The sequence below is a fragment of the Rhinatrema bivittatum genome, chromosome 3 (assembly GCF_901001135.1).
Source record: "Rhinatrema bivittatum chromosome 3, aRhiBiv1.1, whole genome shotgun sequence".
NCBI classification, from domain to species: Eukaryota; Metazoa; Chordata; class Amphibia; order Gymnophiona; family Rhinatrematidae; genus Rhinatrema; species Rhinatrema bivittatum.
The window spans coordinates 453,067,651-453,093,093 of NC_042617.1; the positions used below are offsets into that span (position 1 = coordinate 453,067,651).

Here is a 25,443-nt window from a genome sequence, read left to right on the forward strand (position 1 = left end):
TCAGATGCACTGTTTAAAATAGCAGTTAAGCTCTGGAGACAAGGCTCAAGGGTAGAGGAGGGTTCTGGTGGATGATCAAGAACACTTCTCCACAGAGATAGATAGTCAAGAATATAGCCAAGGCTTACCTCCTAGCAGAGGCTACTCACTGGTGGAAGACAGAGAAGTTGGTGATTGTTTTTAGGTTATCTTGTAGAGCCATCCAGTGGGATCTGTGGGATGATGGACTGGAGATAGTTCCCAGCAGTACAGAGGATAAAAAATTCTGGAAAAAATGATTGTAAGAACTCTCAGGAATTCAAGGATGGTGACGTGGAATCTTGATGGTGGCCTTCAAGGAATACAAGGTCCTTCCAGGTGGACAAACTGTGAGGCTAAACAGGTTCACCAAATTGGATGGAGAGTGATAACTACCGTCCTTAGCTTGGCAGCTCGGAACGTTGAGTGAGGGACATCGAGGACTGAAGGCGGCGAGTGCAGGATGTAGGGCAACTCGCCAAGAAGAAAGATCAACAAGGCATCTTAGGAACTCGGAATGATGGTAAAGTTAAAATTCTGTATGCACAGCAAGATGTGGAGCATAGCTGTAGATTACAAGGTGACTCGCCATGTTGAAGTCACCGAACAGGATAGCTAGATGATGTCTCAGAAGACCTGGAGTAAAATCCAGGGTTGGAATCATTACTTGCACAGGCAATGACAAGTTCTTGGCTAAAGATAGTCCCAGGCAAAAGCCGGAACAAGGCAAGCAGGAACTGAGTTGGAAATGCTGAGATGAAGCCAGGTCTAGGGTGCAGGCGCCTCCTGCAGGTCATACAAACCCAAATACCTGGAGTTGCTGTGGCATACACTTGGTTTGAGGATATACTCCCAGAAACTTGATGATACTTGATGATAAAGTCGGAAGTGGCACTGGATGTGGAAACCTGGGTGCAGGCACCTCCTGCAGGTCGTTTGGAACCCAGGAAGTAGAGCCAACATCATAGTGGGAAGAACGGAGGTGGTTCCTGGAATAGTAGCAGGCACCTCCTGCAGGTCGAAAAAGGTTCCAGGACTGGACTGGACTTGAAGATCTAGATACAGGAACTTCCTGTAGGTTGTGAAATCCAGATGGACTGGACTTAGAGAAGGTCTGGACGCAGGTACCTCCTGCAGGTCGTGGAATCCAGACAACTGAAGAAAAAAACCAAACAGAGGAATAAGAGAAAAAAATTTGGTTAGAAGTAAGATATTGAATGTCCAGGAAACCTGGAGCAAACAAGCTGGTAACCAAAACAAAAAATGTTTTAGGAGAATTGGAATCAAAAAATTCTTGAGAAAATGTTCTGGTGATAAACAGCTGCTAGTGCCTCCTGCAGCTGGTTAAAAAAACATTTTTCAAGAAAGCTGGCACCTCCAGCAAGACTAAGGATACATAAAATTCAGGACACGAAAAGTTCAAAAAATACTTGAATCAGGAACTCTGGAACAAAGCGTGGGCCCAACACTGGAACACGCTCGCTGGACACATGACCTTCGCAACCTGTTGGAACCTGTGGGAGGGAGCGCTAGGGAGTGCTGCCGATTCCGGGGAGATGAGTGCCCTTGGACCACGACGTGATTGCAGAGAGAAGCTCCATGGAAGCGCTGCGGTAGGCGTGTCCAAGCATGGGAGGAGCAGGCTGACCACCAATCTAACCTCTGCCAAACTTGCTCGCACTGGTAGAGACCCAGCAACGAAATGCTGGTCTCTGGGGTAGCCCTCTGACTACTCGATAGCCCTTTTGGACCTGCCACTAGGGAGTGACAGATGCGGCAGGATGGACAGAGGTCGAGGACTAGCGATGGTACTGGAACTAGGAACAAGACGGGACCTCGGACTTGGACTAAGCTTGAAGACTTGAATAAGGTGAGGTTACTTGGAACTTGGAACTCAGACAAGATGAGGACACTTGGAACTTGGACGAGACTGCTTGGAACTTGGAAGGGAGGAGAACAAGGACTCAGGATACTGGGAGACTTAGACAGGCACTGCCCCTCAGGGCGCCCTACAGAGCTGACGTGGGCTGATTGCGGACCACCCTGTCCCATGGCGTGCCCTACACAACCTAAAGAGGCTGGTCGCGGATCATGCGGAGAGCGGAACAAGCACAAAACTGAGGCTCAGGACGAAGGAGGAATCCGGGCAGTGCTCGAAGACAGGTCCTGCCAGAAGAGGACTCCAGCCATCGGAAACGGACACCGGATTGATACGGATTTACTCTCAGGAAAGGTCAGCTGGAGACGAGGTCGGGGCGAGCGAAACTGAACCCGGAGCTAGGAACTAACTGTTCTTCAAGATCAGGATTGGACGAAAGACATTAGGATCGAGGCTTAGGAACTTGGAACATCAAAATCAGGACTTGGAACTCAGGACATCAAGGTCAACGAAATTGCCTAATTCAGAATGGTTTGGGAGAACTGAAAAATGATTTAATTTTTTCTGAAATTTTGGGAAAAATTCATTTTCGGGTTAGTGCGCACTAACGTTAGCGCGCACTAACTCCTGTTAGTATGCACTAACTCTGCCACATTAGTGCGTACTATTGGGAGTCAGCGCGCACTAACCCAAAAATCAGGGCCCCTGAAAAAAAACCCCCAAACCACGGGGAAAACAAAAATCCCGCAGGGGGCCCCCCGAAACGAAGCCCAAGACGAAATCCTAACCCGAAGCACATCTCTAGTCTCTTATCCTCTTCCTAACAGTTTAGTTTATTTCTTGATTAATCACAGTTCATTATATTGGTAAATTAGAGCGATGTACAATAAATAATGTAAAGCTAACAAAACCTTCTAGTAAACTGATAATAACCAATAACATAAGTGAGAGATGGGTACTCCTTGCTTGGATTTTAACTGCATTTCCTTCCTCCCCATGCATCTGGGTCCTGGCATCACACTCTTCTTGCTGAATACAAAATGCATAGATGAGCTTTTCCCTCTAATTCGCTTCAGACCAGAAGCATGCATTAATATGTATGCAGCGAAGTATGTAAATTAGTCAATCAGAGGGAGCTGTGAATTTATTTCAGTAGAGAAAAAGGACTGGATTTGGTAGCATAAGTTATGATGCCATATGTGCCAAGTTAGTACAGAAGGAGCAAATAATATAATTTAAAATTTACTATCAAGAAATAGTGTGCATTTTAAAATTTGTTTTCCTTAAAACAGTTGTTCACATTAAGCCAGCCAGGTTGAAAACATTTGGTGCAGTTCATGCAATTTTATCATGTGCATATCCATTTTGGATATTCTGAAAACCTGACTGGCTGGGGGTTCTTAAGGACAAGGTTGGATACCACTGCCTTAAAACATACAGATAGCTAATCTATTTTTAAAGCAACTTTTGTGTTTTTTAGGTGCCTCTGCTGACCCAGTCTCCCTAGCAACACCAGTAAGCCCAGCTGTTCCAAACAGCCAAGATTCTCAGAAACATCAGCAACCAGTGAAACCTAACCTTTCCGCCCCAACAAGACCTTCAGTTTTAGGTACCTTTCTTAGCTCCTTTATTCTTCCGTGATTATGCTCAGTGTCTATGAATAAAATGCCTCCTTATTCATTAGTTGGAACATGGTTCAGATAACCACATGTTTCTGCTGTTCTCCTGATGTGATCACATTGCAAAAACACCACAGAAGGGAATGAGATGCATTTGCAAGACTTTGCAGGAAGATTCCCAGTGTCTGCTTTCTCTGTTTGACCCCCTTATGTTAAAACATCATTCAGCAAGGTTTATCAGAAGTTGGTTTGCTGAAATGCTCTCCTGTAGGTATGTAGCACTTGTCTTTCTCCCTGCTTTGAAATATGTGATAGAGTGATATATAATTACGCTGCCTGTTATTTTATAATTCCAATTCCATCGTGCAATTTAATTTATTTTCTATTAGACTATAAACTTCATCCAACTACTGAGCCATCACAATATAGCACCTTCAGAGTTTAACAAAGCAGTGAAAAAAAAACTTGTCTAATGAAATATTATTTCCATATTTCTACTACCCCGAGAAATCCCTGAATTTATAATATGGTTTTGATTCTTGTAGCCCATGTATCTTTCTCCTTTTTTTTGCCAGTAAGGAGAGATAAGTGTGTGCGGGCCTGGAGGAATCTCTGCCCCTTTCACAGTGAAAACATATTTCATTTGACTGGCTGGATGAAGGGGGGAGACTTCTAGATGCATAAATAATTGGGAGCAGTGTGTGCTGGGGATGAGAGAATTCGTATCCTCCCTGCCAGAAGAAAGGAGGAGTTGGATTCTCCTTGGCCCATTCTCCTTTCTCTCTCCTCGAAGGACAAGATTCCCCCAAATTTGTATACTGTTCTTTCACATTCTGGCAGGAAGAGAGAAGGATTTTCCCAGGCGTGCTCACACATCTTCATAGGAAGAGAGGTCTGTACTCAGGCCAAGGCAATTTCTCAGCAGATCCAGTCTGTGTTCATGATTTGCTTGAATGATCTCAGTCACAAGCCCAAATTGTGGATCACTGTTTGAGAAGCTCATAGATCATTTCATATGAATAATTTCAATCAGCTCTTCTCTTTCCTCAAAAACACAGGGGTTTCAGCTTGCTGCAACTGGATGGCTGCAACAATAACTGCCACACAGTTTTCCACCTGCTTCAGTTTGCGTCAGGCTGTAGCATCATGGCAAATAATCCCTGTTCCTGCACCTCTTCCTATGATGTGCTTTGTCATTGTAAACCCAGATCCCTCCTTCCATTCCCTTGCATCTAGCACTGCTGCCACAGTACATCCTGGCCCTCCCTTTGCTATCTCCACCACTGCTGACAATCACTCCATGTTATACCAACATTATCCCCCCCCCACTGCTTTGTCAATGCCAACATTTTCTCTCGCTGCTTTAGACATTCTTTCTCCCTATCCCATCCCCTTGTGGCCATCAACATTCTCTCTCCCCAGCTACCCCTCTTCCACCTGAATGCTGGTGAACTGGATCAGGAGTGTAGGGTAGGGGAAGGGGCAAGCATTGGGGCAGGAAATGATGAGAGGGAGGGAAATAGGAGCTACACTGGGATAGGAGAGGAAGACATGAGACAGTGGATGTAGAGGGAGGAAGAGATATGATGAGAAGGAGAAAAGAGGAGATTGAGAAGGAAGGGAGATGAGAGAAGACACTGAAATGGGTGGGGAGTGGGGGAGGAGTTGAGCAGACAAATAATGGAAGAAGAAAAAAAAAAGACATAAATGGTTAAGGAAAAAGAACCTCCATGGGGGAAAGAAGATGAGAGAGAGAGAGATGAGCAAAGGCTTAAGGAAAAGGGAGACTGCAGGAGAGAAAAAAAAAGTGGGATTGGAGAGTAGGCGCAGAGATGAGTAGAAGATGTAAGAGAATGACCAAAATCCCTTAAAGAATATAGAGACAGGTGAAAGGCAGTAGAGAATTGGCTGGGAAAGAGGCAAGAGGTAAGAAAGGAATGAACAGTAAGATAAAATAGAAAAGTTAAATGGAGAAACATGCAGGAAAAAAGATTGAAAACTCATGGCCATCTCTAAAAACTGAAAACTTTTAGTTAAAAATGTTTTGTGCTATGATCTGCCCAAATGGCCCAACTATCATCTTTTTCTCTGGCTTTAGCCAGGTTACCTTGTTCAAGACTTCGTGCATTCAGTTGCTGTGGCCCAAAATTATGGAACTCCTTAGACCTCACCTTTTGAAAAAAAGTAAAGCTTGGTTTGGTCAAGACTTCCCCTAAATTCTAGGGATGTGCATTCGTTTCATTCGTTTAATTCGTTTCATACGTTTCCCATTATATGCCAATTAGATGTGCATTCGTTTCATACGTTTCATTCGTTTCATATTACATGCTTGTATAGGAAACGTATGAAACGAATGCACATCCCTACTAAATTCCAAGGCAGAGATTTCTTCCACCTGAATGCCACCACTAGACTATTCCTGCTTTATTTATTCTTACTTTCTTGGTACCAAATACTTGTCTTATTTTGGTATATATACATTTGTACTCTTCTACCCATCTTTATATTTTTGCTATCTATTTCACCTAATAGACCCTTCATTGTCTACTATATGTTCTGTTTCAACTAGATAACTTCTTACAAGCTACCTCTTGTATTAAGCTATACCTGTATAGATGCTCTAACTAGGGATGTGCATTTGTTTAAAACGAATGCACAAAATGCAATGAATAAGGGTAATTCATTTCATTCGGGGGGGGGGGGGGAACAAATTGAAGGCCCCCAAATGAAACAAACCGTAGTCATTGCATTCATTTTAAATGAATGCATCAGGCCTAGGCCTAGACGGAAGTCCAGGGCCTCGCCTTGGTCATAGGCGAGTCTCAAAGCATGGGCCGTGGCCTATGCCTGAGTGTGATGCTGTTGCCAGTGCCTCAGCCTAGGCCCTGCCTAGAGCTTAGGCTGAAGCCCAAAGCAGGGGTTGCAGCCTTGGCCCAAGCATGATGCCGAGGTCTCAACATAGGCCCAGGATGATTATGGGGCCTCAGCTGAGACCCAAGCCTTACACTGAATAAACACTTCCCTGATCTAGCGAGTAGCCGCAGAAGCAGCTAGGCAAAATCCTGACACCTGGGCTTCGAGCCAGACCCAGGCCCAATGCCTGGACCTCAGCCTAGACCACAGCCCGGCCCAGAGGCTAGGTCCTGATGCCGGGGCCTCAATCTGGACCCAGGTTCAACGCCAGAGCCTGGAGATTGTGTCTTGATGCCTGGGCCTAGGCCTAGGTCAGGGAAAGGGCCCAGGACCTCTGTGCAGACCTATGCCTGATGCCAGAGTATGGCCCAGAGGCCAAGTCCTGAAGCCTGGGCCTCGGCTTAGGCCAGAGCCCGGGCACAGGCCCGATGCCGTGGCCTGGTCCAGAGGCCGGTTCCCAGTGCCGGGGCCTGGCCTGGAGGCTGAATCACAATGCTTGGGTCTTGGCCTTCAGTCAGGTCCAGGCCTACAGTCCAGGCCTCGGAGCAGCTCCGAAGATGTCCTCTTGTTTCTTCTTTTCTTCTTCAACTAACACCATTCTCTGGTATTGCGCTGGTGTCAATTAACGCCAGCGCATTCACTCCAGCAGATGGCGTCAGTTGAAGAAGAAAAGAAGAAACAAGACAGAGAGTGAGAGAGCCTCTTTGTAAGGCTCAGCTTGACATTCAATATACAGACCATTCTAAGGGGTACTTTGACATCATTAAACAATTTTAGACTTATAAATGATGAAAAAGAGTTGATTTGTACAATGCAGCTAGCAGAGACTGCAGTGTACAAATCAACTCCTCTTGTTAAGAGTTTTCATCACTTATAAGGTCTAAAATTCTTTAATATCCATTTTACAATGAATACATCTGAATATGTCTGTAACACCACCCCCTAATCCCAATCCATCTCCAGTAAACTCACCCCGAATCAAAGTGCCCCTTACAATGGTCCATATATTGAGTGTCAAGCTGAGCTTTATACAGAGTCTCTCTCCCTCTCCTTTTTCTCTCTCTCTCTCATTTTCTCTATGCATGTAAAGCTGTGGACATACGCCCATGAAGAGTATTTTATAACCGATGCTTATACTGCGCACGGCGAGGTATGGGCGCATGTGCAGCCCTTTAAAAATGTACCTGCTAGTGATACTACCCAAATATGTAATTTTGCTATAATTCTTCCTTGTCATAGAAATTTATATTTTGAATGATTTATGGCCAGAAGAGTTTTCTGAGCCGAAAGATTAGTCTTTCCATGCAGTATTTCAGTTTAATGACTTTATGAAATATGACAATACTTTAAACAAAATCAGCTCTTTTTATATAAAAAGACATTATTGAAGTTTAATAAACAAGACCCCATGGATATGCAGCACACAATAAGAAAAACAAAAGAAAAGAATGGCTTAGTCCGTCCTGGATGACCTACAGCATGTGTAGACAACTCTGGACCTGGAATGCTGAAAGCAATTTAGAGTTTCATGATAATCACACTGAATATTAACAAAATGTATTTGCATGCAGATATATATTATGCATATTCATTGTGGATAGCCTGAGAAAGGACTGGATTGCCTACACCTGTCCTATCTTAAATCCCTTTTTATTTCAGAAACCCTAAGAATAAAGAATGAGGGCTGAAGTGTAACAAAATGACTCAAATGATTCTCACAGGACAAGCAGGATGGTTGTCCTCACAAATGGGTGACATCGAGGATGGAGCCCACCACGGAAAACTTCTGTCAAAGTTTAAACAGAACTTTGACTGGCCCCCACTGGGCATGCCCAGCAAGGCACTGACCCTGCAGCCAGCAGGGGTCTCCCTTCAGTCTTTTTTTTTTCCGCGCAGCAGTTGCCACGCAGTGAAAGGAGCTCTCTTACCACGTTCCTGACAGGAATTCGGTATTTTTCTTTCCGAAGAAAATTTGCCCCTCAGGGGTCTCCCTTCGACAAATTTTTGTCACCTCCGCGGAAACCGGTAAGTTTTTTGCCTTTTTTCTTCGACTACCGTCGAATTTGGCCCTTGAGGCCTGTTGGCAATTACCGAGCCCGCGACTAAATTTGGCCTTAAGCCATGGCGACGGGGTTCCGTCGATGCCCGGATTGTACCCGGACTATGTCAATCACAGACCCCCTTAGAGTTTGTGTTTTGTGTTTGGGTAGTGGGCATGATGTCCTGACTTGCACCAAATGTGCCCTAATGACACCTAAGGGTCGCAAGGCCAGGATGGAGAAGATGGGGCTCCTCTTCCATGCACCCACCCCAACGCCATCGATAGCATCGACGTCATCGGAACCGGCACCGTCGAAGTTGCACCACCATCGTCAACCCTCCGGTGACCGTCCACCATCGATGACTTCTCGGCCGTCGACTCCTGTCCCCTCCCCGGATGGGCGAGGAGACCGGAAGGACAAGCATCGCCATCGACGGCACAAGTCTCGGCCTGTCGAGGATCCACAGTCATCGACCTCTGAACAAGCCGAGCCACCGACTAAGAGGCCTCGATCAGACTTGGCACCGTCCACGTCTCGTTCGCAGGCATCGAGGAAACCCTCACCCTCTAGGGGTGTGGGAGCCGTGATCCCACCGGTTACGGTGGTCCCTCCGGCTCTGCCTCAGCCTCCCTCTCCCGTCGAGCCGGGTATTGTTACCCCTGGTCTCCGGGCAGAACTGGACCGGCTGGTCCAGGAGGCCATCGAGAAAGCGATGCAAAGATTCCAACCTCCATTGGCACCGTCTCCGGCACCGATTCCGGCACCGCCACCGGCATCGACCCCGGCACCGACTCCGCCACCGAGGAAGGAACCGACCACCGAACCTTTGGTGGAAGCGCTGGCACCGCTACTACAACGTATGGAGGCACTTGTACATGCCCTTCCATCGATGATTCCAGTAGCACCGACAGCGCCATCGTCTCCGACTGGATTTTTATCGGCGGGAGAAACACCGTTCCTGATTCCCCCTTCCGGGGTGGTCCCATCGGTGCCTTCTCGAATATCTCCACCGATTTATCCTTTGGCTCCATCGGTTCCAAGACCGGCAGCACCGAAACCCTCGATGCCGTTCCCAGTACCGATTGTACTGCCGGTTCCTCCAAGGTTTCCGTCGATGCCTTTGGATCCTCAACCAGGTCCATCGGGGCTTCAACCCCCAAGTGATCCCTATGATACCTGGGGTGATGATACATCTTCTGACACAGATTTACCATCACCGCCTTCTCCTACAGAGAATAGAAAAAGATCTCCTCCAGAGGATCTCTCCTTTATTAATTTTGTAAAGGAGATGTCCGAAATTGTACCTTTTCAGCTGCAATCTGAGACCGATAACAGATACCAGATGATGGAACTGCTTCAATTTTTGGATGCTCCAAAAATCATCGCTTCCATCCCCATTCACCAGGTGTTTCTCGATCTCTTAAAGAAAAACTGGGAATCTCCTTCATCTGTATCACCAGTTAACAAGAAGGCTGACTCCACATACCTCGTCCAGTCAGCACCAGGCTTTCAAAAGCCTCAACTGGATCATCGCTCTGTTGTGGTTGAGTCCACACAACGAAAGGCCAGGCGTCTAAAGCCACACTCCTCCGCTCCACCGGTCAAGGACAATAAATTCCTGGACAGTGTGGGACGGAAAGTGTACCATGGAGCTATGCTGATTTCTCGCATAGCCTCATATCAACTCTACATGACGCAATATAACAGAGCCATCCTAAAACAGATGCAAGATTTTGCTGACACATTACCTGACCAATACCAGCCACAGCTTCAAGCCCTTCTTAACAAAGGGTTTGAAGCGGGGAAGCACGAGATCAGAACGGCTTATGACATCTTCGATGCCTCCACAAAGGTTTCAGCTACTGCCATCTCGGCCAGACGTTGGGCTTGGTTAAAGTCATCCAACCTTCGCCCAGAGGTCCAGGATCGTTTAGCGGATTTACCCTGCTTAGGGGACAATTTGTTTGGAGAACAAATTCAGCAAATAGTAGCTGAATTGAAAGATCACCACGAAACGTTGAAACAACTTTCTTCTGTTCCGTCTGAGGTTTCCTCCAAACAACCACTTAAGAAGGACTCTAAGAAGTCGTTCTTTCGGCCACGCCGTTACTACCCTCCATCGGCCAGGCCTCGTCCAGCTCGATCCTCTACTAGGCCTCAGCCGCGTCAGCCTAGGAAACAAAGGCCTACTGTAGCCCCTCCTCCTGGGCCTGCGGCTGGCCTTTGACTCCCTTGTAGGGAACACATGCCAAACCCCTCTTCCAGACATTCCTGTAGGAGGTCGACTGTACCATTTTCTACAACCTTGGTTGCAGATCACCTCAGATCAGTGGGTGCTAACAATTATCGCACAGGGTTACCACCTCAACTTCATAACTCTTCCGGCAGACTCCCCGCCTCTTCAAGCGTGGAGTCTATCCACCCATTTGGCTCAATTACAACAGGAAGTGTCTCTTCTTCTGAAATCAAATGCTATAGAACCCGTTCCTCCCTCTCAACGAGGCAAGGGATTCTATTCCAGATACTTCCTAATACCAAAGAAATCAGGGGGACTACGTCCCATTTGGACCTTCGAGCCCTCAACAAATACCTTCAAAAAGAGAAGTTCAAAATGGTAACCCTAGGCGCGCTGCTCCCTCTGCTACAAAGAGGGGATTGGCTGTGCTCGCTCGACCTCAAGGACGCTTATACCCACATTGCGATCACACAATCCCATCGCAAATATCTGCGGTTTCTCGTAGGCCACGACCATTATCAATACCGTGTCCTACCTTTCGGTCTGGCTTCTGCCCCACGAGTCTTTACCAAATGCCTCGTAGTGCTAGCAGCATTCTTAAGGAAGGAAGGTGTCCACGTCTACCCCTACCTGGACGATTGGCTAATCAGGGCCTCCACCCAACAGATAGCTCAATCCTCCCTAAAATTGACAATTCAAACACTCCTTTCCTTAGGGTTTCTTGTCAATTACGAGAAATCTTGCTTAGTCCCGTCTCAAACCTTATCCTTCATTGGAGCAGACTTGGACACCTTACAGGCAAAGGCTTACCTTCCTCTTCAAAGGGTCCACACCCTAATATCCCTGGCTCGCCAGCTCCAGTCTCAGAACACTGCCACGGCTCGCCAGTTCCTTATTCTCCTAGGACACATGGCATCCTCGGTTCAAGTCACTCCCATGACCCGACTAGCCATGAGAGTAACACAATGGACTCTACGACACCAATGGATTCAAGCTTTTCAGCCTCTGTCCTCCATAGTCACAGTCACACAAGCGCTGCGCCTATCCTTAACCTGGTGGACGACTCAGGTCAACCTCCTTCAGGGCTTACCTTTTCTTCCACCGGATCCGCAAGTAATCCTAACCACCGACGCTTCTCACATCGGTTGGGGAGCCCATGTGGACGACTTTCAAACCCAAGGGTTATGGTCCAAACAGGAAGCCGAACACCAGATCAATTTCCTGGAACTTCGAGCAATCCGCTATGCGCTCCGAACGTTCAAAGATCATCTATTTCATCAGATAATCTTAATCCAGACGGACAACCAAGTGGCCATGTGGTACATAAACAAGCAGGGAGGCACAGGCTCCTTCCTTCTGTGTCAGGAAGCTGCGCAGATCTGGGCGGAAGCCCTCTCCCACTCCATGTACCTCAGGGCCACTTACCTGCCGGGAGTAGACAATGTATTGGCAGACCAGCTGAGCCGTGTCTTCCAACCACACGAGTGGTCACTCGATCCTCTGGTAGCGACCTCTCTGTTTCACAAGTGGGGTTCTCCCCGCATAGACCTCTTTGCGTCCCCTCAGAACCACAAAGTGGACGATTACTGCTCTCTCATTCGGAGCCAGCACTCTCGGCCGAGAGATGCATTCTCCCTCAAGTGGACAACCGGTCTGCTCTATGCATTCCCTCCACTCCCTCTTGTGTCAAAGACTCTCGTGAAGCTACGCCAGGACGGAGGAACCATGATCCTGATAGCACCTTACTGGCCACGCCAAGTATGGTTTCCAATACTCCAGGATCTCTCCATCCGCAGGCACATTCCTCTGGGAAAGGACCCGCATCTGCTCACTCAAAACGACGGATGCCTCCTCCATCCCAACCTCCAAGCCTTGTCCCTGACGGCATGGATGTTGAAAGGTTAGTCCTTCAACCATTTAACCTTTCAGATTCCGTTTCTTGGGTCCTGATAGCTTCACGAAAGCCTTCCACAAGAAAGTCTTACTCATACAAATGGAAAAGGTACACATCATGGTGCACTTCTCAGTCCCTTGATCCCCTTTCCTGTCCAATCTCCAAATTCTTGGACTATTTATGGCATCTCTCTGAATCAGGTCTTAAAACCTCTTCTATCAGAATGCATGTCAGTGCGGTAGCCGCCTTCCATAAGGGTATTGGGGGTAATCCTATTTCAGTACAACCCCTAGTAACACGCTTTCTTAAGGGCTTACTCCATCTGAAGCCACCCTTGCATCCTCCGGCCCCATCCTGGGACCTTAACCTGGTTCTTGGTCGTCTAATGAAACCTCCTTTCGAACCTCTGCACTCCTGTGACTTGAAATATCTCACTTGGAAAGTGTTATTCCTTTTGGCTGTTACTTCAGCTCGCAGGGTTAGTGAATTACAGGCCCTAGTTACCTATCCGCCTTACACTAAGCTCCTGCAGGACTGGGCGGTACTTCGCACTCACCCTAAATTTTTACCTAAGGTAGTTTCGGAGTTTCATATTAATCAATCCATCATATTACCTATCTTTTTTCCCAGGCCCCACTCCAACTCTGGAGAACAGACCCTGCATACCCTAGACTGTAAACGGGCTCTAGCTTTTTACCTAGACCGTACAGTTTCTCACAGGAAGAGCACTCAATTGTTCGTCTCTTTCCATCCTAACAAGTTAGGACAACCTGTGGGTAAGCAGGCTCTTTCCTCCTGGTTGGCGGACTGCATTGCTTTCTGCTATGAGCAAGCTGGCATCCCCTTTCAAGACCGTGTTAAAGCACACTCTGTGAGGGCCATGGCGACGTCAGTGGCACACCTTCGTTCGGTGCCGCTTCCTGACATCTGCAAAGCTGCAACCTGGAGTTCTCTCCATACTTTTGCAGCCCATTATTGTTTGGACAAGGCTGGAAGACAGGACTCCATCTTCGGCCAGTCTGTCTTGCGTAACCTTTTTCCAACCTGATGTACCAACACCCTTCCACCTACCCGGTAGGGTGCGGATGCCCTTCCCAAATTTCTCCTCAGTTGTTGTGCCTGCGGCACACCGTTGGGTACATTTGGTGCAAGTCGGGACATCCTCAGCTCGGTACTCACCCATTTGTGAGGACAACCATCCTGCTTGTCCTGTGAGAAAGCAAATGTTGCTTACCTGATGTAACAGGTGTTCTCACAGGACAGCAGGATGTTAGTCCTCACGAAACCCGCCCGCCTCCCCGCGGTGTTGGGTTCGTTTTATTTTTACTTTCTAGGCACTGCCTGTAGCTTTGAAAATCAGACTGAAGGGAGACCCCTGCTGGCTGCAGGGTCAGTGCCTTGCTGGGCATGCCCAGTGGGGGCCAGTCAAAGTTCTGTTTAAACTTTGACAGAAGTTTTCCGTGGTGGGCTCCATCCTCGATGTCACCCATTTGTGAGGACTAACATCCTGCTGTCCTGTGAGAACACCTGTTACATCAGGTAAGCAACATTTGCTTTCTCTAGTCCAGGGCTTCTCAACCCGGTCCTCAGAGCACACCTAGCCAGTCAGGTTTTCAGGATATTCTCAATGAATATGCATGAGAAAGATTTGATACAGTGGAGGTAGTACATGCAAATTTATCTCATGCATATTCATTTTGGATATTCTGAAAACTTGAATGGCTAGCTGTGCCCTTGGGACTAGATTGAGAGCCCCTGCTCTTGACCAGCACAGTGCAGCAGACAACAGAGAGAGCATGACTATGACTGAAATAATTCCTGTCCTTCTCCTCCTTGTCCTTTTCTGGTCTTTCCTGTTGGTCTGTCACTTAAAAAGAGAGCTTGGATTGCCACCACATTTGGAGCAAGGGATATCCTAGTCCTGTAAAGGAGGTGCAGCATACTTTTCTGCTTGAAGCACTGTGGCTTTCATAGATTTGCTGACTGTTTTTCTGGAAACCACATGTGATTGCTGACATAATCACCGCATCTGCCACAAAAAGAAATCACTAATTCAGATTTTCACATTCCCCCCACTGCCATGCATACATACACGGAGATTTAGGAAACTTTATTGGCATGCTAAAGGAATACATAATATAGTTAAAATAAAAGGGAGAAAAAAATATAGATATAATAAGTTTTATAACTTAGTGTTTATATCTTAAGTCCATGTGTACACACAGACTTAAGCCATAATTTTCAAAGTGGAATTATCATTTGCATGCAAACCCTTTTGGGGAATACATGGGAGCAGGTGTAAATGTTCACATGCACATTTAAGCTCAAACTTTCAATTTTAGAAAGTACATGTATAAATGATCTCCCCCATCTTAATTTTGCCCCAGAGATCGCCTCTTTCAAATATGCATAAAAGTATGCATGAAATTGTTACGCGTGCCGCCCGTAGCAGACCCGTGGCGCGGCCCTCTCACCTTCTCAAACGTACTCCAGCTCCTGGTTCCTCTTCACTGGTGGCGGTGGGCCTCCAGCTCCAACCTCGGGTCGCCTCCGGTGCCTCTGGCTCTGCCATGGTCCCCAGTGTTGCCAGCCAAGATGTCCTTGCTCGTCAGGCCTCTCCGCAAGGCCCGCGGAGAGACGCCGCAATCGGCGTGTGAGCGTGCATCACTAGTTCTTTTAAAGGGCCCGTGGCGGGAACCTGGCTGCGGCCCCGGATGCTGACATCAGACTCTTCAGCGTATAAAAGCTCAGGCCTCGCTCGTTAGCGCTGCCTTTGCAACAGGTCTCCTCGTAATCCAAGTACTCGTTGCTGATAGAGAATCCTCTCTACTTCATGTTCCTGATTCCTGTGATTCCCAGTTCCTGTCTTCCTCTTTCCTGTCTTGTCTATGTGTTGGACTAACTTTGGATTTCGATTCGGCTTTGTTTGACTACTCTTCAGCCTATCTCCAGCCCTGGACCTCTGCTACGCCTGAGTACTCTTCAGCCTATCTCCAGCCCCGGACCTCTGCTACGCCTGACTACTCTTCAGCCTATCTCCAGCCCCGGACCTCTGCTACGCCTGAGTACTCTTCAGCCTATCTCCAGCCCTGGACCTCTGCTACGCCTGAGTACTCTTCAGCCTATCTCCAGCCCCGGACCTCTGCTACGCCTGACTACTCTTCAGCCTATCTCCAGCCCCGGACCTCTGCTACGCCTGAGTACTCTTCAGCCTATCTCCAGCCCTGGACCTCTGCTACGCCTGAGTACTCTTCAGCCTATCTCCAGCCCCGGACCTCTGCTACGCCTGACTACTCTTCAGCTTCTCTCCAGCCCCGGACCTCTGCTATACTTGACTACACCTGCCTTCTCTGTGCCCTGACCATTGCCTTGATTGACTACGCTACAGACTTCTCCGTGTCCAGAGTTCTACATTGCTTGCCACGACCTCCGCTTGCTGCCGGCTCTGATCCCAGCCTGTCAGTGACGCCTCCTCTCACCTATTCCCTGGACGTGGACTTACAAGGCTCTGGCCTTTCTTTGCTTGAGTGCCTCCAGTTACCTTCCATTCCTTTGGCGCCTGAGTTCCTGTACTGAACCCAGTCCAGGGTAGGACTATGCCACCTATCTACTTCTGTCTCTGGTCTGAACCACCTCTCTTTACAAGTCAACCTTGAGGCCCACCTATGTCCTGCCGGCCCCGGCACTCAAAGGCTCAACCTGCGGGGAGCAAGGGCTGGTATAGGTGGCGCTCCAGTGGCCTCTATCTTCAGCCCACTCCACCTGCCGACGGTGGGGACTCGTAGGTCCCGTCAACCCCACCTTGGCCCAAGGGTTCACCTCCGATGCAACAGAAATTGCTTCCACGCTTACATTTATGCTTATAACCCTTGGGGCAATTTTCAAAAGGGCTTTCTATCTATGTAAAATGGCGTTTTACGTGCATATTTGCTTTTGAAAATTTAGTCCAGTGAGGGCAATTTTCAAAAGGATTTCACAGGCAAAAAGCATTTTCCCCTGCATTTTTGTGTGAAAATTGCCCACCTTGTATGGGATAAAAGTAAGATGTGTGTGTTTACCTGCATTGTACTGGAGACATTCCTGGGGCGGTGTTAGGGTGGGGAAAAAAACAACACGCATGGTTTTAGATGGTCAAAACTATGGTCAGAAAAAGCATATACAAATCTCTGCAGGTACTTTTTCCTTAGGCAGTTTTCAAAGGAAATGTACGTGCACACTTGTCCTTTGAAACTGGTGCAAAGACTTAGGGTAAAAAGTACCGTGGATTCTGCAGCAATACACTTTTGTAAAGTTCTCCCAGTAGTGATAATACTAGAAAGATTAAAGTACAAAGAAACATGCCAGCAGAAAAGGAACATGCAGCCAGTTTAGTCTGCCAATCCACATATCTACTCAGCTCTACAAGCTCCACCATTCCCTCAGAGATTCTCTGTTTATCCCTTGCTTTTGTGAATTCAGATACAGTCCTTATCTCCACCGCTTAGGCTGTTTAATGCATCCTCTACTCTCTGTAAAAAAGTATTTCCTTAGATTATTCCTGAGTCTATCCTCTTACACACTTATCCCATGACCCCCCTTTCTAGAGCCTCCTTTCTGTTGAAAAGACAGTAATATGGAAAATTCCCTATTTTATACTGTGAATGTTGTAAAACTAAAGATCGATGGATTTTCATGTAAAAATGGAACTAATTTTATTTATGAAAATATCAACAGCTTAGGTTCCTTGTGTTTCAGTTCTGCTTGTGCAGAAGTGGATATGCACTGCCCCCATGTGGTGGAATTGTGAATTATTGAGAGAATGAACCATTTTTTTAAGCGCCAAAGTAATTATTCATTCACTTATGGCTCTATGAACCCCAAGTCTCTTCCAGTGGAAATGTATTTGCTACTTTTGATGAATAAAAATAAGCAGATCCTTTGTTAAAAATGCATTTCACAGGCTTTGCATATCTTGTGGAAAACTGCATACCCCTCCCCCTTCATGTGACTTTTTGGAGTTTTCTGCTCTCTGAATAACACAAAACATTACCAGCTTCACTACAATGTACATGAGCCTCATTATTTCGTTTCAGATATGCAAAGTCCACCTTGTAATATAGCTGACACCTGGAATTAAGCAGAGGATGTGCACCGAGTATGCTCATATTGTGATGACAGATCAAACTTAGGGCAGAAAATCCTAGAACATATTCCCAAATTTCATTCACCACACTGCCTCATTCAGATAAATTCAGACATACATGTGCCAGCTCCATAGAAATGAATAGGGAAAATTGCTAATTAAAACAAAAATGGAAGTCTTTAATATTTAGAGGAACACAACTTTTGTGTTCATAAGGAAGTTGCAGAGCATGCTCTAGATAGGGACTGGGGAAGACACACATGGGTATAGCAATAAAAAGAGAAACTAACAATTCTTCCTCATTCCACATTCTGTCTTGCCTTTCACACCAAGAAGGATCATTCCCTTCACTTGTATTCTCCACCGCCCCTCTTCTCTGATAAAATGCCTTGACATCTGAGAGCAACTTAACACAGGAAGGAGAATGGGGAAAAAGATGCTTATCTGACATAATACGGACTCATCCTCAGCCTCAAGAAGTCCATGGACTGAAACATAACACTGAGGTCAAATAAAAAAAAAATCTTTCTTTATATGTTGTTCTATCTTAGCTTATTTCCCTGGGCAATTCTTTTTTTGGATGATCAAGTGGACTCGTATTTGACTCTTCTTTGAAATATCACCACGTAGCATGGGAGGGTGGAACTCTTTCTTAGCATTTTCATGGGGAGAGGAATATTTACTGCCCAGGGAGGAGCTTTCTCCTGTTTGTGCAATGCAAAAGAAACGTGTTACTAACCGAAGAGCTAGCACATACGTACATCATCTCATACCTGAACAAGTAATCTAAGGACAGCACTTCTGCTCTACACAACTTCACAGCTACTGTCAAGGATACAGCAGAATACTGATTTATGATTCAGTGTTTCTGAGATACATGTGCTGCACATGCAGGAGCTGCACCCAGGGGATCCCACATCTTAGCTTCTAGCTCTTGTACGGGGAAACTTTAACTTAGTCTGGCTATTCAGTAGTGCAGCGGCGCCACTGAATATATCTAGCTATCTAAAGGTTAACTGGCTAACTTTAGCAGTCTGACTTATCCAGCTAATTTAACCAGATAAGTCTAAATATTTATTTATTTATTTATTTATTTAGCATTTTTATATACCGACGATCTCGATACAAATATCAAATCAGGTCGGTTTACATAAAACAAAACAATCGCGGTGAGGCGTTACAATAAACGGAGTTTCAGAACATGAGAATAATAAATATTAAATAAACAACAGTGACTCATCAAATGACGAGAATCTATATAGTAAATAACATGTAATAAAATAGATAATGGTGTAAATAACTAACTTGAAATAAAATAAATAATAAATAGAATAGTATAAAATATATATGTAAAGACAACAGTAACTCGTTATGATACGTGAAACATGTAGAGAATAACTAAGAATACATAATGTGTTAATTTGGGATATACAGGTATCAGGGACCAATGTTTATGTGCCTGGTTATGAGTAATGCATGGGCTAAAGAATTAATGCATCCACAAGTGGAACAATCAAACAGGTGGGCTGTCAAATAACATGGATTCATGTGGAGATAACTAAAAATAAATGATGAGCTGAACAGTGACCAATGTTTATGTGTTTAGATATCAGTAATGCATGAACTAAAGAATTAGTGCATCCACGCGGGAGGATAAATATCCACGCGGGAGGATAAATATCGCCACTTGTCCTGTTAAATTAGCTGGATGAGTAGCCACACCCTGGAACATCCCCGTCCTGCCCACCACATAGATGGATAATTATTTAGCCAGATAAATAGTTACCTGGCTAAGTGGTGGCCACTGAATGCAGTCGCATATTCAAACAGTGCCACTTAGCCGAATATGTAATTGACGTTCAATATCAGCCTATCGGAAATACTGAAAACTAGATTGCTATAATAGTGCTTTAGCCTGAACGTAAACCAACCTCAAGCTGGAGTAAATATATCTGGGTTCAAAACTGCCCAGAGTCATATAAAAGGTACATTTGTATTTGGCTGAATTAGTCTTTGTAGTTAGGTTTGGAGGCGAATTGGAAGGTTTTAATGGATCATCCCTGGGAACTCCTCCTTTTGCAGGCCTTGACTTTCTTTATTGGTCCCTTTAGAATATTTTCTTTTTTATAATAGAGCAAAACAGCTGAACATAACTATCTACCTTCCAGAGATCAAAAATAATTTGGGTGAATTTAGCTCTTTGGATTTAATAGCTCAGGCCTCTTGTTTTTAAGATCCTTGTTGCAGTTGTGATCATTAATAGCAGATCTTTGCAACTGTAGTACAAACGGGACGATTTACATTATTAGGGATCTCAGTCAGTGATGTTTTTTCCATAGGCACAGAAAGAGAATGTCTTTTTTTAATAATAAGGCACAAAATGAGAAGTGTGTTATGTATTACAAGCTATTAAAAATAATCTATGTATTGTACTTTTGATTTTATCTAGGCACTTTAACAAATACGGGTCCTCCCAAGAAACGTCACAAAGGATGGTCTCCAGATTCACCATCAGCAACAGAAGCAAGCTTTTCTCAGAACAATCTGCTTACAAACAGTAGAAATAAAACTGGTAAGGTATATTCCAGGGGTGTTATAGGCTATTTACTGAACAGCAATGAAGATATAATGAGTTTTATCTGTGAGATGATTTTTAATGAAGCTGAGGAGTGTAATTCATATTTAGATTGATTTATTAGCATTTACATCTTTACTATATGTCTACTTGCAGAGAACATTTAAGAATAGTGCACATTTATGTAGTAACATAGTAGAAGACAGAAGAAAAAGACCAGCTGGCCCATTCAGTCTGTACTCTTATTTCTGCCCATACTGCTAAGAATACCGTATTTTTCGCTCCATAAGACGCACCTGACCATAAGACGCACCTAGGATTCAGAAGGGGAAAATTTAAAAACAAAAATAAATGGTGTGCTAAACCGGCTCTGTTCCTGGGCGTCTATGCGTCTTATGGAGCAAATTAGGGGTGTGCATACAATTTTTTTGTTCCCATTTCATTTTTGGGTCTGGGGAGGGTCATTTCGGTCCACTCCCCGGATCAGAAAACTTTTATCGTTCTCTTTGTCTGGAAACCCCCCCCCCCCACCCTTTAAATGTAATTAACTACAACCCCCCACCCTCCTGACCCACCAAAACTTGCCAAAAGTCCCTGGTGGTCCAGCGGGGATCCAGGAACGATCTCCTGCTCTTGGGCCATCGGCTGCCAGTAATCAAAATGGCGCCGGTGGCCCTTTGCCCTTACTATGTCACAGGGGCTACCGGTGCCATTGGTCGGCCCCTGTCACATGGTAGGAGCAATGGTTGCTCCTGTGACATAGTAAGGGCAAAGGGCCACCGGTGCCATTTTGGTTACTGGCAGCCGATGGCCCAAGAGCAGGAGATCACTCCCAGACCCCCGCTGGACCACCAGGGGACTTTTGGCAAGTCTTGGGGGAGTCAGGAGTGTGGGGGGTTGTAGTTAATTATTATTATTTTTTTATATTCACTCCATAAGACACACAGACATTTTCCCTCCATTTTTCGCTCCATAAGACGCATAAGTGCGTCTTATGGAGCGAAAAATAAGGTATATCTCAGCTGCCAGCCATAGTGTGTGACTGCTTGCAAGATCTCTGTCTTTATTCAAGACAATGTTTTCATTTGTACTCTATCATCTTTACAGATGAGCATACAAGATTCCCTATTGAGATCACACACAGTATCCCTCCCTTCCCATATTAAACCACAAAGTTCTTTCACAAATCTGACCTTCTAGATCCCCTATATAGCCTTTTAAAAGCATTTTCAGCTATGTAGAATAAGACTTGTAAGACTTGGCTTACAGAATACACATATCCAAATATCTGAAATTCAGGAGGAGGGGGAAAGGAAGAAGCTCTGCAGATTGTTTTAAAAGAAGATGATACTTTCATTTACATCAGTGTGGTCTACAAATCTCCTAATCAGACAGAAAGACTGGATAGAGATCTGGCTAGTGACATCCAAAAGATGGGAAGGAAGGGAGAAATGTTGCTTGTTGGAGATTTTAATCTTCCTAATGTGGATTAGAGAATCCAGGCTGCAAAATATGTAAGAAGTAGAGAGATATTGGCTACCTTACAAGGGGCTATGCTCAAACAAATGGTTATGGAACCCACTAAGAGTGGAGTGTTCATAAATTGTGATAATGACTTTAATGTTTCTGGCAGATGCTCACCTGAGCGCCAGTGATCATCAGACAATATGGTTTGATATAGCAGCCAGGAGGGAGAGAAGCCACAGAAAGATCCAAATTTTGAATTTCAAAAATACAGACTTTGGTAAAATGGGGACATACCTGGTGGAGGAGCTACAAGATTGGGATAAGAAGGGTGAAGTGGAACAAGAGTGGGCTAAATTAAAAAGAGCTATTATAAAAGGCAACAAAAAGAAAAGTAAACAAAAATAAGAGGAAAAATAAACTGATCTAGTTCTCAAAGAAGGTGGCTGAAATAATAAAGGCAAAAAGATCAGCATTCAGGAAAGACAAGGAATCCCAAAAAGAGGAGCACCGGGAAGAATATCTGGTGAAGCTCAAGGAGATGAGGAAAGAAATTACCAAAGCAAAATGTCAGGCAGGAGGAAGGATTGCCAAAGTGGTAAAGCAAGGTGACAAAATATTTTTCAGATATATCAGAGAAAGGAGGAAGGCCAGAGGTGTTATTGTAAGATTGAAAGGAAACGAGCAATGTGTGGAGAAAGATGAAGAAATAGCAGAAATATTAAACAAATACTTCAGTTCTGTGTTAACTAAAGAAGACTCTGGAGAAGGAATGTTGCTGGTTGACAAGAGCATGGATGAGTGTGGGATGGATGCAATTCCATTTACAGAAGAGAATGTATGGGAAGTGCTAGGAAAGCTAAAAGTGGACAAGGCCATTGGGCTGGATGAGGTACACGTGGGATACTAAGGGCACACAGAGATGTGCTGATGGGTCTGCTAAAAGACCTGTTCAATAGACTCCTGGAAATGGGAGTGGTGCCACAAGATTGGTGAAGAGTGGTTGTGGTCCTGCTTCACAAAGGTGGTAGCAGAGAGGAGGCTGAAAACTACAGGCTGGTTAGCCTCACCTCGGTGGTGGGAAAATTAATGGAGACTCTGCTGAAGGAAAGGATAGTGAACTATCTACAATCCAGTGGGTTGCTGGATCTGAGGCAACATGGTTTCACCAGGGAAAAATCCTATCAGATTAATCTGATTGATATTTTTGATTGGGTGACTAGAGAATTAGATCAAGGAAGAGCAATCGATATGGTTTACTTGAATTTTAGCAAGGCTTTTGATATGGTCTTAAATAAAATGAGAAGCCTGGGAGTGGGTGCCAAGGAGATGGAATGGATTACAGATTGTTTGACTGACAGGAGACAGCATGCAATGGTAAATGGAACTTACTCGGAGGTGAAAACAGTGCTAAGTGGAGTGCCTTAAAGATTGGTTTTGGAACCATTTCTGTTCAGTATCTTCATGAGTGACATTGCAGAGAGGTTAGAAGGAAAAGATTGTCTTTTTTCAGATGACACTAAAATTTGCAGTGGAGTTAACACACCTGAAGCAGTGACGAGAATGAAGAGTGATTTAAGAAAGTTTGAAGTATGGTCGAAAGTTTGGCAACTGGGATTTGATGCCAAGAAGTTCAGAGTCATACATTTGGGGTACAGTAATCCAAAAGAGCCACATGCGATGGGAGGATGAAATACTAATGTGCATAGACCGTGAAAGGAATCTTGGGATGATAATGTCTAGAGATCTGAAGGCAACAAAGCAATGTGGCAGGGCATTGGCTAAAGTCAGAGGAATGCTGCTGGGCTCCATAGTAAAAGGAATAATCAGCAGTAAAAAGGAGGTAATATCCTTGAGCAGGTCTTTGGTGAGGCCTCACCTAGAGTAATGTATTTAGTTCTGGAGACCATTTCTCAAAAAGGATAAAGACAGGATGGAAGCAGTCCAAAGAAAGGCAACCAAAATGATGCAGGGTATGTATGGGAAGACCTATAGAGGAGATATGATACAGACCTTCAGATACCCGAAGTGTTTTGTTTTTTTAATTGAAATGTTTTTATTAACGGCACAATATGACATACGTAACAAAGGGCCTGAACCCATAACAAGTACATGAAAGTAAACCAGAATAACACCCTGTATACATACATATATAACCAAACATGTACAGCAGATAACCAAAGTGTTTTTAATGATGCATAAACATCAAACTTGTTCCATTTGAAAGGAGCTAGTGGGTCAAGATATTAAACTCCAGATGGAAAGACTGAGAACCAACATCAGAAAATATTTCTTCAACGAGAGGGTGGTGGATGCCTGGAATTCCTTCTTGGAAGAGGTGGTGAAGGATGGGAACGGTATTGGAATTCAAAAGGGCATGGGATAAACACTATTTGGTAGATTTTAGAAGCATTGCTCACGCAGAAATGACTCCATATATGTGTATGTGGACCACACGTGAGCAACACAAATTTTAAGAAGCCGGGAAGTAAATACCTGTGCACGCATCAAGAATAAGGAGGCAGAAAAGGGGCATTCCCAAGATGTACATGTGTACCCCAAATTTTGCATGACAACACATGCCATATTACCTGTGTAACTTTATTACTGGTCCTGATGAGGTGCAAGTCTGGGCTAGAGGGATTCTGGGGGGGGGGGGGGAGAGGGAGACAGAGAGAGAGAGACTCTTTTAAAGAGACAATCTGACGCTCTCTGTATATCCCACTGTAAAGGGGCACTTTCAACTCTGGATGGGTTTTGGGAGTGGTGGTGGTGTTACATTGATATACCTAGGGCACAAGGGTCTGTAGATCCTTGTAACACTGCCCCTTCCAAAACCCACCCTGAGTTGAAAGTGCCTGTTTTACAGTGGGATACCTATAGAGTGTCAGATTGTCTCTTTAAAAGAGTCTCTCTCTCAGGCTCCAACAGATATGCACAGTAGGGATATTTTAAATGACACACACAATCTAAAATTGAATATATTTTTGTTTATGGGCGCATGCGCACACCTTTTAAAATGTATTTGTAAGGCTCCCTAGAGGCTAGAGAATGGTAATGAAGATGTAGGGTAGCTTTTATTAACTTTAGGTTTAAAATTTCTACATGTTGTATCTTGCACAGAGTGGCAGTTACTACCCTTAACAGTAGATATGCGGGTAACCTGCAAGGAGTGACAGTTACTACTCTAAAGAAAGCATATTGGATAGACTGTTTGCTCTTTATCTGTCGTCATTTACTATGTTACTATGATTCTGGTTTATGGATACCCTAAAATTGCAATACCCATGAAATATTTAAAAAAAAAAATGTATATCCCACTCCATTTTCAGCTCTGGGCACGTAATAAAAGAACATTCAGATTAAAATAATAATACAAAGTAAAATTGATACATAACATTACATAGACATAGGTAACCAGATTTTATAATGACTGAGCAATAGAACGGCAAGTTTAAGAATAAGTGGGAACAGGTCAGGTTAATCGACTTGTTCCACTGTTAGGAACAACTAGGGCCAGATAAGACTTGTACCACATAGTGAGAAATTGGTATAAGGCTAAACATTGCTGTAGACTAAACATTATTCAGGGATAATTCTCAATCACTGAAGGCCTGGTGAACTTATGTGCCTTTAACTGCTTTCTGAAACTAGCCAGTGAGGTTTCAGATTTCAGCTTAA

The 25,443-nt window shown here is 44.9% G+C and overlaps 1 protein-coding gene across 1 annotated transcript in view; it reads left to right on the forward strand.

Annotated features, from left to right (window-relative positions):
- The window catches only part of GREB1 (growth regulating estrogen receptor binding 1), a 607,716-nt gene that overhangs the window by 304,256 nt on the left and 278,017 nt on the right, over positions 1-25,443 (forward strand). Inside the window, 2 exon segments of the mRNA XM_029595920.1 lie at positions 3,378-3,506; positions 20,173-20,295. Of these exon segments, the coding sequence (XP_029451780.1) occupies positions 3,378-3,506; positions 20,173-20,295 (252 nt within the window).